We start from the raw sequence: 19893 nt of genomic DNA, 5'->3' as shown, positions 1-19893 counted from the left end.
TCTGAGCTATCCTCAAGTACCCAACACCAGCGAACATTCAGGACCTTAGGCACTTGCGACAGTTCATCCCAAATTTGTGCTGCTCTCCAAGCACCCTTGACCGCAGTGTAGAAAAAGTTGGTATGATGTAGCTGGGGTCCTCAGCAGGAGGGTGCCTTTCATGCACTATCCCGAGCTCTAATGGCCACAGCCAAACTGAAGCTGCCAAACCTCAACAGGGAGTTTGTTGTCCAAGCTGACACGAGCAACCTGGGCTTTAGGGCTGTGCTGCTTCAGGAGCACGACGGCGTTCTGCAACCAGTCATCTTTGCCAGCCAGTCACTTAACGCTGCCCAGCGCAACTACAGCGTGACCGAAAGGGAGTGTCTCGCTATAGTTTTGGCTCACTGGAAGTTCGACTGCTACGTCGACAGAGCGCTGGTTGTGGTGGAGACGGACCACATGGCACTGACCTGGCTTGAGCGCTTAAGCGAGCCCGGAGGCCACCTTGCGCGCTGGACATTGACACTGCAGCGGTACAACTTTGTTGTACGCTACTGGAAAGGGAGTTCGAACGTGATGGCTGACACCTTGTCACGCACCTCTGCTTCAGCATCTGACCCTTTGGTCTGTCACTCCCATGAGCATTCCCACCAAGTAGAGACTGGAGCTACAGTCTCCCATGACTCGAACGGCGCCAATTCGCACTCAGTAGAGACCGGAGCCTGTGTCTCCAATGGCTCGAATGATGCGACCCTCGATGGCAAAGCGATTCCCACATTGCCAGCCTTGGCAAAGGGTGTTTATTTGGTGGATCCCATTACTTTCTCTAGTATCGTCTTCAGCGGGCAAGAACTACTTAAGGCACAGCAGAGCAATCCATTTTGTCTACAAATTGTTGACGAGCTCACAAAGCCGAGCTTCCAAGAGGAGCGGGGTGGCAAAGCCATCGGGCACACACGGACAGCTGGTATTGCTGTTGGCGCTGAGTGCGATGCAGCTGGTGCTGTTGCAGGTATGTTGGACACGTACTGCTTGATGCCGATGGAGTTCTTATTTGCTATATCCCATATGAGGGGGCTCCCCAGGAGTCTTTCAAGGTGGTGATACCCCGCAGTCTAAGGAAAGCCACCTTGAGCTATTTCTACGAATCGCAGTTGTCCAGACATGTGAGTGGCCTTAAGACTTCCCAAAAATTGTGCCGCTCCGCTACCTGGCCAGGCATGAAACGTGATACTCATCACTATGCCTGCTCGTGCCATATGTGCCATCGTGTGAAGCCTAGCGCGGGCTAACTGCCCAACTTCATGAAGCCAATCGATAGCCAGCTACCCTGGCTAGTCGCGACCTGTGACATTATGGGACTCTTTCCCCGAACCCAGTGAGGCTACATTTTTTTCATGTCTCTCAAGATCACTTCACAGAATGGGTTGAACTTTTCTCCTTCGGAAGTTAACGGCACGCGCAATCCGAGACATATTGACCGAAGTCTTTAACCGCTTCGGCTTTCCGGTGGAGGTGATATCAGACAAGTACTACTTCACGGCCAAGGTGTTCATGGATGCGTGTGCTGCCTTTGGCATTAAGCACCACAAGACAGCCACCTATCACCCACATGCCAACCCGACAGCGGATTAAGCGGAACCTCAAGCCTTTGCCCGCGGCCGTTGCCCAGCAACACAGGGATTGGGATGTCTGTCCTAACGAGATAGGCTTCTCCGTGCGGTCCACGGTGAACCGTTCGACTGGGTACACACCCGCGCTCTTCAACTTCAGGAGAGAGCTGCCAAACCCCATGGACCACATTCTGTGGACCGGCAGCAGGGCATGCGCCACGAAAGCCGGCCTTTCTGGCTACACGGCAGAACTGCGCTTACGGATAGACACGGCCCTTGACCTGGCCTATTCCAACCTGGCAAAAGTGCAGGCTGGACAGAAGGCCCAATGTAAATGGTAACACAGGGACATGCACTATGGTGTCAGTGATCTCATCCTCAGACACAACCATGTCTTGAGTGATGCTGCCAAAGGCATCTCTGCCTCCCTGTCAGCCAAATGGTTGGGCCCGTACTGTGTGGAGACCAAAATGTCCCCTCTGGTTATACAAGCTGGCTGACTCCCAAGGGAGAGCAGTCGGTGGTCTAGTTCACGTCTCTAACCTCAAACATTTCGTTGCCAGAAGCACCGACTGGGAAGAGGGGGAGGCGGTCAACGAACCGCAGGCAAACCGTGACACGGCCGGCACCAGGTCATGCCACCGGTAAATGCTGTGGAAACGCACCTAGGCAGCTTTTCTCCCACCAGCTCGTAGCCGGGCTTCATTCTCTGCTGGGCAGGTGAATGGAGAAATGCAGCCACAGTGCGAGGGCGCACATTGAAGCAGTGACAGGCCCTTTTGACCTAATATACCCTCGAGTGCCAACCTGGCCTCGTAGTGACATGACTAAGGAATTTTCCCCTACCAGCAGGTAGATGGACGTTATTCCCTACCACCCTGGTTAACTGAGAAAATCAATGGTTGGTGTGCACACATTGAAGCAGTGATGGTCCCTCTTAGCCCAATATACTTTCTTGTGCAGTCCTGGCCCTCCACTGGTGGACGTGTTTCTGTACAACCCTGAAGTAAAGGGTTGTTGGCAGGCTATTCTCCTGCGTAAACACTGCTCCAAGCTGGGTAAGTGGGGTTTGCGCCATCTCTGCCCGTGCTGAACGCCAGCCAGATGGTAGAGGACTTTTCCCCACTTCGACCACGCTTACTGATCAGGCAGGAGGCTTACCTGTTTAGTACGCCGGAGCGGAAGGAAGCGCGTGCCCTTATTGGCCCAATGCTCATTCCCATCCAGCCACAGGGACTACTCCTGAGTCAATTTGGTGGCACATCAGACAAGGTGTTTTCCTTCGCACACGGCCTGACCCTCATCCCGTCACTTTCTTTGACTTCCATAATGGCCTCACAAAAGTGGCCAGACGCCATGCATTGCCGCTTGAAACTGAAGCCCTGCACGGTGTCTCCTGCTCGTGACATTGAGGCATCACATTGCCCCTCCAAGCCGGTCCAGAAATCACCTGCGCCAGCACCTGCCCATGCAACCTCTGCTCCTGCTGGTGTCACGAAGCAGCTGTCTTGTAGGAATGTGGTGACGTGGGCCTTCCAGCAAGGTCTGGAGGCTCCCGTGGCCTTTGTCTCACTCGGCTTTGGCGGGATCAATCGTAAGTGGAAATCGGAACGGGGGCATGGGACTACCTCCACCCTTTCTGGGGCCACACACTCTTAGACCAGGCCCAGGTGCCTGCTGGCGTGGCAATGTTGGCGGATCCATTGGCAACCTTCTGCAGCCCATGTGGGGTGCTTGTCGTGCACCCGGCATGCTTGTCGTGCACCCGGCGACGCATAACTGGTTGCTGGTGCACAAGGCCAACGCGGAAAACGAGGAAGAATGGGTCCAGCAGCCAAACTCAAATCTGGCTGCACAGCTTGCCTTTGCTCCCAAATTGCTGCACCTGGTTGCTGCAGCCCTCGCAGATGACCCGAACTTAATGGCGGCCATTGCGGCGGCTATTACTGCGTTGACCCTGTCTGCTCAGGAGGTGGACTCTTGGCACGCGCAGGCAGTCAACATGGCCGCGGAGAAGGAAGATGTGCTTTCCAGTCCATTGGCTATAGACTTCAGTGTTCTTGATTAAATGTCGGAAATAAAGGTGGCAGTTGGTCAGACAGACGTTGCAGTTTCTCAGGCTGGCTGCAGTCTTTAGGAGGGGGGGAATGTGGGGGTTGAGGTGCCTTCCAGCGCCTCGCTCCTCGGCTCATGTGTTGTGCTTAGCTCGATCTCTGGGAACTGTGGCCGTAACGGCAACATGGCGGACATTGCTGGCACGCCGCAGCTAATTTCTTGCGCAAACTGTACTTCTCCTTCTCGGGGTCGAATCGCTGCATGAGCAAGTGTCACTGGGACGCGCCCTGATTGGCCTCTTGAGTGGTGGCCCCCGGATGCCCACTCCACCTGAGCTCTCTTCCGCTGAGCGCTTTAGTGCCGCGGCAGATGCTCACAGGCTTGCAACGAGTTGGTTATATGGGACGATTGCTACCGCGACTTCTTGTTCTCGCGCTTGGTGGACTACTACCTGGTTAGCCCTAGCATAGCGGGCACTCGTACTCGGTCAGTCTTGCAGTGAGCCTTTGCTCATAAGCGCTGTGACTGTCACACTGTGCTGTATCCTGGGTGAATAAACTCATGTTTGTAGGTGATCTGACTCTGGAGCCTTCTCTGCGCAGTGTTGGAGAGTCGACCAACCCTGCCATAGCGCCTTTGTGCATTGCAGGCAGGAAAAGCGCCATGCCCTTTCCTGACCATCGCTCGTAGGGTCAGCCTTGTGCAAACCTATCTCTCCAAATGCAAGCCCATCATCTGAGGAATTCAGAACTGTTTCCAGATATGCACATACTGCTCACTTCTCCGGTGTAATAAATGCTGGACAATTTCACTCATAAAAACTGAAAATGAACTGTGAAGATGTCTTCACGGGCCACCTGAATCGCGTCAGACAAGTCAATTCTTAATGACTTCTCTGCTTGCCACCTTCACTGCCCAGTGGCTCCAACAGAAATTGGAGCGTTGCTTTATCGGATCCAGTCTGTGACGTCAGCCACATGTGGTCCCGAAAGTAGGCTGTGCGTCTGTTGATGTGGCAGTCAATCCAGGTGCACACAGCTTGTCATGGCGCAAGTCCTCTGTGCTTGTCTCGTTTGCCAATCTGTAGATGGCAGATGGCTTCAAGGGTCACCCGAATTGAGTGAAACCAGCCGATGCTGAATGACTACTCCCTCTGCCACCTCCTCTGCCAAGTGGTGACAAAGTGCTTTGTGCCAAGAGCTTTATCGAGTGCAGCAGTGACGTCACTCACACATGTTCCCGAAAGTAAGCTGTGCATCTGTCAATGCAGCAGTCGATGCGCATACACTGTGGGGATGCCAGACTCTCACGCGTCCCCAGATATGTTGTTTTCTCACATAGCCCCGTCTCCTGTTATCCGGCTTTGCTGCGTGGCTTTACTATGCAGTTGGTATGCTTGCAGAGTAGTACGAGAGATGGCGTGAGTGTTGCTCTGCTAATGCCACCTAACGGCAAGGTGACTTGGGTGCAAAAAGGAGAAGGCTCTTCCTCTTTGGCTCAGGTTCGACAAGCGGCGTGGACGTTCTGCGCCTGCACTGATCCATGCTTCTGCGAGACCGTCTCGTGAGGCCTACCCCAGAATGGACGCACACAATCGTTCAAACGCGCCACCGTTTGCGTGACCGTACGCGCGAACGACCAGGCGTTGGTGTCCAGCATGAGGCAAACATATTTGCTCGCTATCCGGTCGCGGCGAGTCGGACTCCTGCGATTTGTTGCGCGCCCATCGGCATGTTTTGTGGATAGCAACTCGGCTAGCAGGCATCAGTCTATGAAAGGTACAATAAATGCCCTTGTGATTGTTTGCACTACTGTGTTGTCGCTCCTTTATTGTCGCTCCTTTGTTCCAAGAGCACGGGTAAGAAACCCACAACACTCAGCTTGTCATGGAGCAAGTTCTCAGTGGCTGCCTTGGTTGACAATCTGCAGATGGCTTCAGCAACAATCCAAACCTCTGAAGCAGGTTGATTTTGATTAACTGCTTTGTTTGTTGCCTTGGTAGCCAAGTCTCAAGAGAGCTGTGGCATCTGTGAATTGCTAGCGAGAGTACGCAAAACTTCTTGCCATATTATCACTTGGCGCAGGAACTGAAACACAATAGTGCTCATGCATTGTCATGTTTACACTCATGCACAATATAGTGGGGCACCAGATGCACTCAGGCACAATATGGCAGCACACTAGATAAAAAAGGTCTATAGTGCATGTTCTTAAGCTTTAGAACGTAGGGCTTATCTTTTTCTCCATGTGTTGGGACTGCAGGTTGGCCAACAACAACATAGTTGTCAAATACTTGGGCCCTGAAGAGCAGGCACCTGTTAACATCGCAAGCAACCCCGTTACAACATTCGAACAGGCATTTTCCAACTATCGTAAGTGTGTGCTTTTTCTTCTATTTTGCTTATTAAGGCAAAAGCCATAAATGGCTCATGGGTTGAAAAATTGACTGCGCAGCTTTATCGGAACATTGACCGTCCAGCGTTATGGCACCGAAATTCAGTGGCACCGATATTTATGGGAGTTGAACCCACAACCTCTAGTGTTAATTAAGCCAAAGCTAATTAAATCAGTCAATTAAGATAGAATTAAGCCACTCGAACCGACAACCTTTGGTGCAAGAAAACAAGTAATAGAAAGTAACAACGCATTCGAATGAGAATGTCAAGTAATTTATTGAATGTCTCGTGAGCGTGCAGGCTTTTGCCTTCATCCTTTTTAGTGAATGCTAAAGTGACTCAACTTGTTTACTGTCAGCCACAAGCAAAATATGGTGGCAGGGAAAAGTAAAGATAAATCTGTCTGTTCCTGTCATTTGTGAAATTAGTTGTAACTTAAATGCTTGATTGCCATCACAGTTTATTCCCCACCAGAATTTAGGCTGCATGTGTGCAGCAAGATCTCGATGACTCCTGCTGTTGTAAAGCTTTGTTGCAGGCTAGTTCATAAATTATGATGCCAAGTACAAACTGCTATTTCAACTAAAGTTGCATCAAATCTTCACAAGAGATATGTTTGTTAACTTCTGATATTCAGTGTAGTTGTAAACTATTAGGACCTGTCATGTTAACAGATATCACTAACATTAATGTAGTCAACTTGTATTTCGCCGCTGCAACAAATGATTGAGTACCTTAGCTGAGAAATAGTAACAATAGGGTTGAAGATTAATGTGCAGAAGACGAAAGTAATGTTCAATAACGTGGCAGAAAACGAGAATTCTTGATTGATCATCAGCCTCTAGAGTCTGCAAGAGTATGTTTATCTAAGTCAATTACTCACAGAAGTCTCTGAACATGAGATGGAAATTTATAGAAGGATAAAATGGGTAGGAGCACGTATAGCAGGCATTACCAAATTATGACCGGCAGCTTACTGCTATCCTTGAAAAGTGTACAATGACTGCAATCTACCGGTACTAACATATGGTTCTGAAAGTTGGAGGTTAACAAAGAAGCTTGAAAAGGAATTAAGGACAATGCAACGAGTGATAGAAGGACAAATATGAGGTCTAACGTTAAAAGACAGGAAGACAGTGGTGTGGATTGGAGAGCAAACTGGTGTAGCCAGTCTTTTAGTGGTTGTTGAGAGGAAAAGTTGGAGCTGGGCAGGCCATGTAATGCGTATGGCAGACAACTGGTAATCTGTTGGAGTTACAGAATGGATGCCAAGGGAAGGGAAGTGCAATCGAGGACAGCAGAGAATTAAGTAGTGCGATGAGGTTAGAAAATTTGAAGGCATGACTTGGAATCAGCTAGTGCAGGGCAGGGTTAATTAAAGATTGCTGGGAGAGGCCTTCGTCTAGCAGTAGAAATAAATATGGCATGATGATGATGATGATGATGATGATGATTATTTTACCATTGCACAGGCTGCACAGCACCGTAAATCTTGGACGCCATGGTTGACTGTTCTTAGTATCCGCAGCCATTAATTGGTACCCAGAAATTAAAAACGAAAGTGTAAAGAAATATGGATACTCGTTCTCCCTTAGTTCAGTTTCGCCTGAAAGCTGAATCATTGATAGCGATATTGCCACAGAGAGCTCTCCACATGCCAGTTGCAAGGACTCTCGTGAGGAACCGTTCCAAGCGCCTCATCGCTAGAGCCCCTAGGCATTACTCATAGCATCGCCATTAAAGAGCGCCAGCAATGCCTCGCGCATGGCAATACAGCGCATGTCTCCCGTGCACGTGCACACGGCAGCACCCGAGTCTCCCGTCCAATGAGAAGTCACGCCATAGCTCCTGGCCTTCGTGGGCGCATGCAAGCGAGTTCGGTGTGGAGACGCGGTTGACTGTTGAATAGGCTCCTGTTAACTCTTCTTGTAAATTGTGTGAATGCTTAGTATTGAGTTCCCGGGCACAAGTTCGCCCATAATAAACCAGTTGGTTTAATGTGCTTCATTGAAGAGTGCTACATTTCTGGTTGAGGTGCGGGGTATGACTGGAAGTCCCCTGTTCGTAAGAGAACGGAGCCTCGACCCTCAGTGATTGGAACCCAGAGAACTGACTCCAGTACACCAGCACACAAGCCGCCCATCCAAGGAGACCTGCCCGAGTTCGGACCACTTCCTGTTGCTGCAGCAGTGCAAGCAAGTTAACAGTGACGGTGCAACCATGACCAGTCAAGTGGCATCGTCCCAGCTCATCGTGTGTCCACCATGCATGCCTGAGTCTTTCCACAGCTATACATTTGAAGATGTGGAAGACTGGTTAGAGCATTTCAAGTGAGTAGCAGATTTCAATGGCTGGGACGAGATACGGAAGCTTCGCAACGTGTACTTCGCATTAGAAGAGTCAGCGAGGGCATGGTATGTCAATCATGAAGCAGCGCTATCTTCATCGGAAGAATTTCGGTGACAGTTGCTTGCCACGCATGCCAGCACCGATTGGAGAGAGAAGGCAGCGCACACTCTTCTAATGGCGATGCTATGAGTAATGCTTAGGGGCTTTAGCGATGAGGCACTTGGAAAAAACTTCATGAGAGTGCTCATAACTGGTTTGTGGAGCTCTCTGCAGCAATAATAAAGAGACAACTACATGAAGTCAGGTTCGTAGATATATTGACCATATAAACTGCCGTAAACTAGGCGAGTGGGAAAACAGCATGCATCAAGGCAACAGCCATCTTGGCTCGACCTATGCAACCTTTGAAGTTTGGACCTGCTGCGGATTAGCTACAAGACATGTATGGTGCATCATTCGAGCATGCGCTTCACTGCGGGAGCAGTCATCTGCAGCCAGAGCCAAAGTAGAGGAGGGAATGCGCATGCTTGATCACGTCACCCCGCAATCATGTTACTGCGGCTACAGTTACTCCAGGTTTCTGTGCACTATTATGATTGAGGGTTCAATCCCATCGCTCGTGATCCATTGTCGAGATTGGAGTCGGGCATGAATTAGAAGATAGCTGGCCCATGCCGTCGTCCAACTTATCCACGCTGAGGACGTTGTTGAAGGGAAGGACTGCTTCTCATCGAGAACGAGGATTATGGGTTTATTTACAGTATTTATATCAGTCTAACATGACTGTTTGAGAAAGTACATCAGTCTAACGTGACTGCTTGAGAGAGAGTGACCTGAGCAGCCGCACAACAGCGGTTTTTAAACACTCAGTCCTCTCCCGATACAAGGTGATGCGAACATTAGTTTAGTCATCGAAAACTAGCCGCCTCTCCGTGACACGGTTTACACACACACACACGCATACACACAGGAGCGATGGTCCGGAGCCGACGTCAGAGGGGCTTCGTAGAACTCGGGAGCCATTCCGGGTAGTGCGTTGTCTTGCGTCTTGGTCGGTGCGTGGGGAGGAGTGTCCCTCGGTGTTCCCGCGGCAGCTCCCCCGCCCGTAGGAGATGAGGTCCACTTTGTCATGTTGCGCACAAAGCCTGCTTTGTCGAACTCCTTCAGTCACAACGCATCCTAGCTGAAGCGACGGAGAGTGGAGGATGCACGTATTGATATCGACACAAAGTCGACTTAGTCACGCCGTGGCTAGAGGTTGGCGGCGATGCTCCCGGGATGTTTCCTCCACAGTCGCAACGGGTTGGCAAAACTTTGCACTGCAGCTGGCCGTTCTGAACAGCACATTGCAGCCCCTGCATGTTGTTTACCAACGTAACAGATAGCATGGTAGTGTTATCTGCGTACCGTGCTCTTGCACATACGCACTTCGAGAACCACGATTATTGCGCTCACATGATGGCGTTTTTGCTGCTCAAACTTTTAATGCGTAAGGATGTGTGGTACAGTAGAACCTCATTAGTACAATCCCATTACGTACGATTTCCCGGTGCCATCATTTGTGATCGAGAACACAAAATATGACCCAATAGAGCTAAGCTTATTTATACCGGTTCATATGTTCGCGAAAAACACAATTTTTTGGCACTAACGTGCAGTAAATCTCCAAACTGCAATCGTACTATCCGTTTTCCAGCTGCTAGATCCCATGTAAACAAGAAAATGCACGAGGCACGAGCGATTGAGAACAGTATAAGCCGCCCACCGCGGCAGCTTTACCACAATACTTGCCTGCCCGTCTCACATGAATACGTTGGTGCGCGCTCAGTTTCCTATTCTGGCACCAGCAAATCTTCTCCGGGCTTGTTGCACCCTGCATTCACAGTTATCGCCACCAAACCTATTGCGATAAGCATCTTCACTTATCTGTTTTATAGCGCACGAGGTGTAGTGCCGTTGCTGGCGTACTGCACGCTTTTCGTAGGTGTTAATTCAAATACGCCGCCATTCCCTGCTGCAAGCGGCGTCACGTAAGCATCACATTTCGCTTCGGTGGCATCCGGCGTTGCCCACCAGCTCGATTTCATTTCGGTTTCCCTTCCATTGGTCTTCGGTTAGCGCTGTCAACTTGGACTTCAGGTCGTTGATCACGCCGTGTTAGTTCAGGAACCACCAGCTCAATGGGCATCTCATGCCTCGTGCACAACGATTCGCATCTCATAGATGTCGACTACAGTTTAGTCTGTCTTAATTTTTTAGTCACTTCGGATCATACATTTTCTTAGTTAGTTTGTTCTTTCTTGAGTTGTTTTTTTTTCCCCGAAGTGTATGAACGAGTTTCTACTGTAATGACTTCTGCCTCGGCTGACATTTTTTACAAATCTTCCTAGATTTACTAACCATAGAGGCTCCAAATGCATGCCTGAAATGGCTGAAAATTTTAATAAATTGAAACCGTGTCACGAATTTACTTTGTTAAATCATGAAAAAAAATACATGATTTTTAATAGAACTTGAATCAGGAAATTAATAGTTTATTACATCATGGATTTTGCTAAGTTGAGGTTTGTTATATCAAGGTTTGACTGTAGTTATCAGCTTAACTGAGATAAAATAATTGTTTATTTTATCTTTTCAAACTACTATAACTGAACTATGAGTATCAACTGAATGAAAGCTTGCCTAGTCATTGACCTACTAGCTACCCATTGCGAGGTTGCTTATACCCCCCCAATTGCTATTTCATAAAATTTTCCATCATACCATACTTCACAATGACCTCATCCTTTGGCTGCAGCTTGTTTTAAACTGCATCAGTTACTATCATTAGGTAGAAATTAATTATGCATTGAATAATCATTCACTTCCTAGTGCTCTGTACTTTTCAGGAATGGGATCATTTCTCCCAAAAAGCCATTACAAAAAGATAGCTTTTTTGTATACTGTTGGCTATCATTCTATGCTTAGGAGCATGTTAACCTATTATTGCTGCTCACTGTTGCTTTGTAACCCACTCTTTATAGTGCTTTATTCTCTATTACCTTGAGTGTAATATTGTTACGGAAGGATGAAAGAAGAGAGAGGAAGAAGGGATCGTGAGATGCTGGCTGCTGCGTGTTGTTGGCGGTCAGCCATCTTGACTACTTTGACTCATCTTGTATATACAGTAAAAGCTCGTTAATTCGAACCGCAAGGGGAAGCCGCTTCAGTTCGAATTAACGAAAGTTCGAACTAACGAAAGTGAAGGAGAGCAACAGTACACTGCGATTTGGAAGCAGTAGGGCGTGTCAGAAATTTGGCGTGTTAGAAAGTGATGGCTCTGGGTCCGAAAGTCGAAGCTCTGGGTCCGACTGTGCCACACCACCGATGTCCACCGAAACGAACGTTAACCGAGGCTTAACACCATCACAATGAATCGCGACGGCCGATACCTCCTAAGCTGAAAACAGACGTGCACAACCGACGAAGACTGCCGAGACAAACACGCTGAACATGTGAAGGTGGCGAAGGCCCTGATTCGTTCGTTCTTGATTGCAAGCGCAGCTGCGACGTACTTGATTCGCTGTGTTTTGGCGCTTGCCGTGCCATCTCCGCACAGCACTAGCAGCTGTACAAGATTTGCAAAGCCTCCGAGATTCGCAACGGGCAAGAAGTCTCGGAGGTTACGTAGAACGGAGAGGCGGCAGCCGCCGCTGCCTTCTGGCTGACCCCGCGTCGGTTAGATTTTTTCCTATTTTGCCTTCTCTCGCCATTCTCTCCGTTTCGGAGGCAATACAGCCTTGTGTGTAGGCAGTAGGCGCGTTTCTCTGGCCGTGTGCCAGGCGAGCGTAGTTCGAATTATCCGTGAGGGAACCTTCTCGCGTTCGAATTAACGGACTTCTTTATACATAGACTTCTGTGGAGCTTGGCCGGACCAAATCGTACAGTTCGAATTATCCATAAATTCGAATTATTGAAGTTCGAATTAACGAGCTTTCACTGTATATTGTATATACAGTCTTTCTATACTCCCAACATCCCTGTAACATATTGGTGGGAGGTGTGGGGTACCACGGCTGAAAACGGAGCTCCACAGTAGACGTTGCATCACCTTCCGCACCATGAATGACTGTGAGCACGCGGGATCAACGTCGTTGCCACCCCCTACGTCACCGTTGCTAGCTACGTCGTTGTCACCTTTGGTTGTGGTTGTGCAACCCAAGGATCCTGGAACTTTCTACGGGACCAATGGTGCCGACATTGAAAAGTGGGTGGCTATGTACGAACGCGTGAGTGGAATCGACAGATGGGACCCTACGCTTATGCTAGCTAACATGTTGTTCTACCTAAGAGGCATGGCAAAGGTGTGGTACGAAAACCACGAAGAGGAGTTAACCAGCTGGGACCAATGCAAAGAGAAGTTGAGAGTTGTTTGGCAAACTTGCCATAAAATTGTCACAAAGCAGGAACTGGCCTCCCTTGCCCAGTCCCCCATGGAGTCCTATGCCTCATACATCCAGGACGTCCTGGCACTTTGTCGTAAAGCCGATCACGACATTACAGAAGCTGAGAAGGTCTGGCACGTGCTCAGAGGAATTGCTGACAACGCCTTTAATTTGCTCATGCGCAAAAGCTGCTCTACAGTTGATGCTGTCATTAAAGACTGCCAACAATTCGAGCAGGCCAAAAGCCGATGCATGTTGCAACCATTCGCCAGACTTCCCAATAGGCAAGTTGCGAACGTAGTTCCCGCGCCTACTAGCGCGCCCCTCGCGGTGGCAAGAGCGCACCCGGCAGGATACGACCGGCCCGCTTGCGTTCGGAAAGCCTGTTTGTGCCTTGTTTCACGCGTAGCTGTTGCGTTTTCTGAGCAATGCCGAAGTACAACTCGATCTGTTGCGTAGTGGGCTGCAACAGTACGTACACCAACTTGCGAGGAGCAAAGCTTTACAGGTTTCCGAGCCAACCGTATGAAGTAGAATGGCGTCAACACTGGATTGCGCTTGTCCAACCGCAGAAGTAGGCTGTTTTATGTTCTGGCGTTATGCCAAGTGCATTAACACTGAATTCGTTGCGAATTCGTTGCAGTGCGTACCAGGATATGCAGCAAACAAAGTAGTTTGTTTCCACATTGTACCGCAGTGAAGCTGTGGAACTCTTTCCCAATTCTACCCCATTCAAAGAGTGCCAGGGCTTGCCGAGATCTACGAGGAGGAGTTGCAGCTGGCTCAACTGGCATACACCCTACTGCGCCCAGCATATCAACTAAGGGGCAGTTGAGATCACCAAAATATTTGACGACGTGGTGTATTGGAACCTCCTTTGCACGCACTGAAAAATGGCAACAACATAAAATATCGAACTTCCAGTAACTTGGACAAACACATTTTCCCAGCGTAGTCTAACACAACTGGCAAGTGCCTCACCTTTTTCTTTTGTTTGGAGAGAGCAACGTTAGAACACCTCGGGTAGGTCTTACGAATCGTTCGTCCGCCCGACGTTCTTGGCTGTGATGTTCTGAATTCGCATTTGCCTTCCTGTATGCACAGGAAAACTACCGCGGCGTGCTTGCACTTCCCTGCGATGCCAGCATGGCAATCGCAGCTCCGTGCTAGGATTTGTCTGCTGTAGCCGATCTTCAAGAATCAATGTCAAAACCGTAGATAACGAAGTAACTTATGCAGAGCTTCACCCATCTCGCTGGTTTGTTGATTTTCGTTTGCGGAATACACCTAGCAGTCGCTTCCGATCAGTGCGAGTTCAACACTTCCTTCACGTCGTAGACGTGCCCCGCTCCAAATAGACTACTTCCTATCTCTAAATTCTTTTCACGAAAAAAGCTGTGAAGATCTCGTAATTCCCAAAACCCGGCTAAAATTAACATCGGCAGGATGTTTCGTGCCATCGCTGCCGTTTAACAGGGCGCCAAACACGCAGCGCGAGCTGCTGATGCCGTGAGTAATCCTACCGCATTCGAGCAACTATTCGTCAGATGGCGCTAGGGGTCCGAAAGACAGGGCGCCGCCTAGCACTTGCAACGTGCCCATACTGCTGCAGCAACGACGTGTGAAGATCAATCCACACATCATTATGCGTCGCCATCAGAGGACGTGGTGCGAATATGTTTGCATATGAATATGCGAATATAGATGTGAACTGGATCCGATGGCACCCGCAGCTTTCTGCTTGCATAGCCCTGATGCTGCCATATTTTCAGCTCCCCTCGTACAAGCCATTGTTTGCCAGGAACTTTAAAACATTGGTTTACATTCTGTCTGTGCTGTCACCAATCCCAGAGCTAACGAACGCCCTTCTACTGTTTTCGCTCCACCCCTACACTTCTCTCCATGTTATCGCAACCTGACTGAGTGGAGAACTGTGGACGACCAGCCGATATGTTTCTCCTGTCGCCGCATTGGTCATGTCGCCCGATACTGTCAGAACTCGTGGCCCTCAATACCTCGCACGCTGACCAACCTGAGCCATTTTGATCGAAATGCCTCCAATGTATCACGCAGCACCGAGTCTAACAGCATTGACAACTCTGCTAGGAACACGTGGTACAGTTGCTCACCATTGCCGCACGGACACCAGTCTCGTTCACCGCAAGCATGTTGCCCATCTTGCCGTTCGCCGCAGCCACATCTCCTTTCACCCCCTGTGGCTTCTGGCCACGCCTTTTTGGAAAACTAAGAAATGCAGCCCTCAGAGGTGGTGCTGCATTGCCTACTAGTGCAGCAAATCCTCTGTCTGGGCCCCAAGGAGAAGTGTAATTGACGTTAAAATAGACAGCGTACCTGTCCAAGCACTCGTCGACACTGGAGCCCACGTATCTGTGATGAGTGCCAGCCTACGTAGACGTTTAAAGAAGGTCCTTACCCCAGCAAGCAGCTGCCCGAGTGCTTCGTGTGGCCGACGGCGGCATGCTGGTTGTTCTTGGAATGTGTACTGTGCGTTTAAGTATAGCCGGCCACCCTACTTCTGTTCTCTTTGCTGTGATCGACAACTGCCCTCACGACCTTATCTTTGGATTGGACTTTTTGTCCACTCATTCTGCTCTCATCGACTGCGTGACCAGCGTTCTTCAGTTAGAACTGCCTCAACTCTCCGATGCTCCGAGCACCGCCCCACCGCACTTGTACCATCTTTCTTCTTCACAAGTACGACAGGCAAAGCCCAAGGGCTAGCTGATGGCTCGATGACCCCTTTGCAGAACATTTTGTCCACTTCTGATTGAATGACTCTAAGCTCAGCGTGCGATGCACGATAGGGATGTTGACGAATAGGATTTGTGTCTTCAGTGTTTATATGGGGATGAACAACAAATGTTTGGCCTAAGTTGCCGAAATCAAAGATGTCACTGTACGATTCAAGCAGGAGATGTATGTCTGTGGCCTGGGCAGAGGTGAGGTCAGGTGCAATCATTTTCGCGAAGTCATCCCTTAAGAAACCAGAGCTGTGAGCTGCTATTGGTGCTAATAAACCACTCTCAGCATTCAGAGTCTCAGTGTCAAATTCGGAACCACCAGAAACACTGGCCAAGAACATGCCAGCCAGTATCACTTGAGGGCACAGGCTGAAATTCATAAGCAGTAGAATGACGTCATTATCAGTAACCGTGACCAGCTTATGCAGTACAGCAACATTCCGGTTCAAAAGCACGTCGATGATAGGGCGAAGCACATATTCACTTTCGGGAACCTGTGGCTGGGTGGTCAAAGTGACGTAAGTAACTGCAGACGCACATCGTGAAGCAAGCCCAAGTGTGATGGGCCACTGCTTCGTTAGCCTGTGTTCTTACTTTCGCCATTTCGTCAAAAACTTCGCCGACGTTGCTCGGCCTTTGACAGATCTTCTAAAGAAGAACACGCCATTCTCATGGGGCGTGGAGCAGGCTCATGCGTTCGCTGCTCTAATCGGGTTTCTGACCACCCTTCCCATACTTGCCCACTTTGATAATCTGCACCGACCAAAGTCCACACTGACGCAAGTGGCCATGGCATCAGCGCTATTCTCGCCCAAGAACAGACCAGTACCGAGTGCGTGATCGCTTACGCCAGCCACCTGCTGTCACCTGCTGAGAGAAATTACTCCATCACCGTGCGGGAGTGCTTGGCTTTCCTTATTCCTCAGTCCCCCTCATTTGCATAGAAAAGTTGCCTTTGGTCTAAGGCAACTTGTCTATGCAAATAAGGGGGGGGGGGGGGTACATTTACTAGTACAAATGTGAACAATGCTCACCATTTGCCATAAAAACACATAAACCTGCAAAAGAGATTTGAAATAACATGTATCTCACAGGTACGCCTGTGAGATACTCCTCTTCTTTACTTGGCAAACAAAGAACCACATCAAATGGACTCGCGCATGAAAGATGTGCAGGGAGAACCTTGCCAAGAACAAGTTAACAAGCGAAAGTGCAAAATAAAGATTTCCAGTAGCGTTTCTTTAATTAGCTCTGGAAGAAGTATAGAGAAATGTATATTTGCGGAACAATCACTTCTGTATTCGCCTCAATACAGAAGTGTTACGCTGTGAAGCATAACAAAGTGTGGAAAAGCGCAACTTTTATGGGACACAGTATGTATTCCTTAACTATACACACGTGTACACGCCATCTCCTGTCACAGTACGAGCACCGATATGCCTAATAAGTGTACTGGCAGGGCTTTAGAGCTTTTTCGGGCGTGCCTGTGGCGATTTGATCCCTTAAGGACTGTAAAAGAAATGCATTCAATATTTAAATGTTTTCGCAGCCCCTAGGGAGTCCGAAAAATCTTACGCTGACTGTACAACTATCCAAGGCAATGCTTCAAATAGTCCGTGTGGCGAACGCGCAGCTGAAGGAGAACAAGAAGACAAAAGACGTACACATTGAGAAATGAACGGTAAAGGAATCGTGCCGCCGCTTTTTTGAAAGAGCTTTCACTCTAAAGGCAAAGTGTTGGCTGGCGCCGAAATGCAGGTGTCCCTCATCGAAGCAAAAAAAGCTCTTTCAAAACAGTGAAACGCAACACTGAGGTGTTGTGCGCGGGCTGAGAGTATGTCAGGACAGTTGAGGTTGACTTAACCAGCTGTTGTAAGGGAATCTCACTTGTGATAAAGTTCGGGCCTCATACCAGTTAGCCTGCTATCAGCTGATAGAAATAGCTCATATTTGAGAATATTCTGTTTGCATCTCTTTTTTATTCGTATTTGAGGATGTTCGACTCGATGTGCAATGGGTTTTACTGTTTCTTTCGAAGATATTTTATTCGCTGTGCATTTTACTAACCCCTCCTTTTTGTTTTCTTTTTAAATAAAATAAACACTACCCCTTACTATTCAAACCGGATTAGGTTTTTTATTCTTTTAACATGCTTACTAGAGAGTGACACCATTGGGCGACATAATGTTGGGCGCCCGTCTTGACATAAAACAAAGTTCTGTGTCACTCAGGGAATATTGCAAAGGCACTCAAGGGAAACCTGGAAAACTCAGGGAATTAGGAATTGTCAACTTGGTGGACACCCTGCTATTTATACATGCATGCACTCACCATCTCCTGTCACAGTGTGAGCACCAACACGCCTAATAAGTGTACTGGCAGGCCTTCAGAGCTTTTTCGGATGCGCCTGTGGCACATCTCTTAAGGGCAGTAAAAGACATGCATTTATTTTTTCTGGTTGCCCGATTTTTCGGATGACTTTGCACCCCCCTAGGGAGAAAAATCGGGCGTTGACTGTACAACTGTCCAAGAGGATGCCTCATATGGTCCGTGGAGTGAACGTGCGGTGGAAGCAGGGTGAGAATAAAAAGGATCGACACATTGAGGAATGAATGGGAAAAGAAGTGTGCCGCCGCTGCTTAGAAAAAGTGAGCTCAAGAAACAGTGTTAGCTGACGCCGAGATGCATGTGTCCCTCATCCAAACCAAAATAAACTCTTTAAAGCAGTGAAACACAACACTAAGGCGTTGTGCACGGGCTGAAAGTATGTCAGGACAGCTGAGCTTGACTTTCCAGCTGCTGAGAGAATCTCACTTGGGACAAAGTTCAGGCCTAATACCAAAGACCTTGCTGTCAGTTGATAGAAATAGCTCATAGCTCATTTTCAAAAGTATTTGCTTCTGTATGCATCTCTTTTTATTCATATTTGAAAATGTTCGACTTGATTTGCAATGGGCTTTGCCTACTTTTTTTGAAGATATTTTATTCGCTGCACATTTTACTAACCCCTCCCTTCTGTTTTCTATTTTTAATAAAATAAACACTACTACTTGCTATTCAAACTGGATTAAGTCATTTTTTTATTTTTTAACATGCTTACTAGAAAGTGACAGCCCGTCTTGACATAAAACAAAGTTCTGTGTCACCAGAGAATTTTACACAGGCACTCAGGGGAAACCTGGAAAACTCAGGGAATTCGAAAATGTCAACTTAGTAGAGAAATCTGAGTGACCTGCCACAACACTTCCTGTCATGAGCTGGCTACTCACCTTTTTATCTGCTATTGGGCCACGACCCACCATTGTCCATGGACACCATATGCCAGCCTCACGTAGACTCATCCATTGACTATGCTTATTACGCTCCTGCCTCTGCTGACATCTGCTGACAGGTTGCCCGTGGTCATATATTGGCTTCACAGATTAATCAAAAATGTCTCTATGACCGCTGACACGGGAATGTGCATTTCTCTGCTGGATCGCTCGTCTTGCTGTGGTTACCGTCATGTTGCGTTGGCTTATCCAGAAAATTTCTCGCATTATGTTATGTGTCATACGCAAGCTCACTAACGTGACCTATGAGAAGACCTCTTAGCTAAATCCTAAGTCACTGTCTGCCACAATCACGAGTGACATAGCTTGTATCTTGTGCCTTAAACCATACCACTCTTGAGCCAAGCCCTAATTGAACCAGGACGGTGCTTCTGCTGCCAGCAGGTCATGTCGTGGGCAGCGATCCTGTGGTCAGTGCTTGGATGACGACAACCATGGTGTGCATGCAGTAGCCCTACCATTGCTGCAGCATTGTGCACCTTGCCCTATAGATGTGTCCTCTGTATATAGATTCCCCCTGTTACAGCATAAATATAGAGATTTCCTGTTTTTGGAGCTATAGCTGCAGCTGCTTTTCTTCATGTAAACATATTGTGCCACCCACCTCTCACATGAAATTCATTATATTTTGTTTTTATTTGAATGTATTTTTTTATAAATCTCCTATGCAGATCAAGTGACATTTCATGCATGCCATTATCAGCATACTGAGCACATTTGAAATTCTTATTTGCAGCGGAAATCTTGAATGAAATTTACAAGAACCAGTTTGTGAAGCCATCGCCAATTCAGGTGAGGGCAGGGCTTCTGTTGCACGTAATGAACATGTCCTTGAACTAGGAAGCCTGATGCCTGTGTTCTTAATCTTGTTGGTACTGCATCAGATATGTACCAGATCCTTTGTGTGCATTTGTCCAGACACAGCTTGATTTTCAAACAATTGCTACAAGCTAAGGAATTGGGTCAATTAGCTGAAAATT

At 48.3% G+C, this 19893-nt stretch overlaps 1 protein-coding gene across 10 annotated transcripts in view; it reads left to right on the top strand.

The window, feature by feature from the left end:
- LOC135921811 (probable ATP-dependent RNA helicase DDX43) overlaps nt 1-19893 on the top strand; it is a 260397-nt gene that overhangs the window by 106707 nt on the left and 133797 nt on the right. For all 10 annotated transcript variants that reach the window (XM_070539820.1, XM_065456144.2, XM_065456146.1 and 7 more), the window contains 2 exons: nt 5913-6022; nt 19650-19705. In XM_070539820.1, coding sequence (XP_070395921.1) covers nt 5913-6022; nt 19650-19705 — 166 coding nt within the window. The remainder of the gene's footprint in view (nt 1-5912; nt 6023-19649; nt 19706-19893) is intronic.

Source organism: Dermacentor albipictus, chromosome 6 (genome assembly GCF_038994185.2).
Source record: "Dermacentor albipictus isolate Rhodes 1998 colony chromosome 6, USDA_Dalb.pri_finalv2, whole genome shotgun sequence".
Taxonomy (NCBI): Eukaryota; Metazoa; Arthropoda; class Arachnida; order Ixodida; family Ixodidae; genus Dermacentor; species Dermacentor albipictus.
The sequence above is the reverse complement of the archived record's forward strand: the minus strand, read 5'-3'. Positions and strand labels throughout refer to the sequence as shown.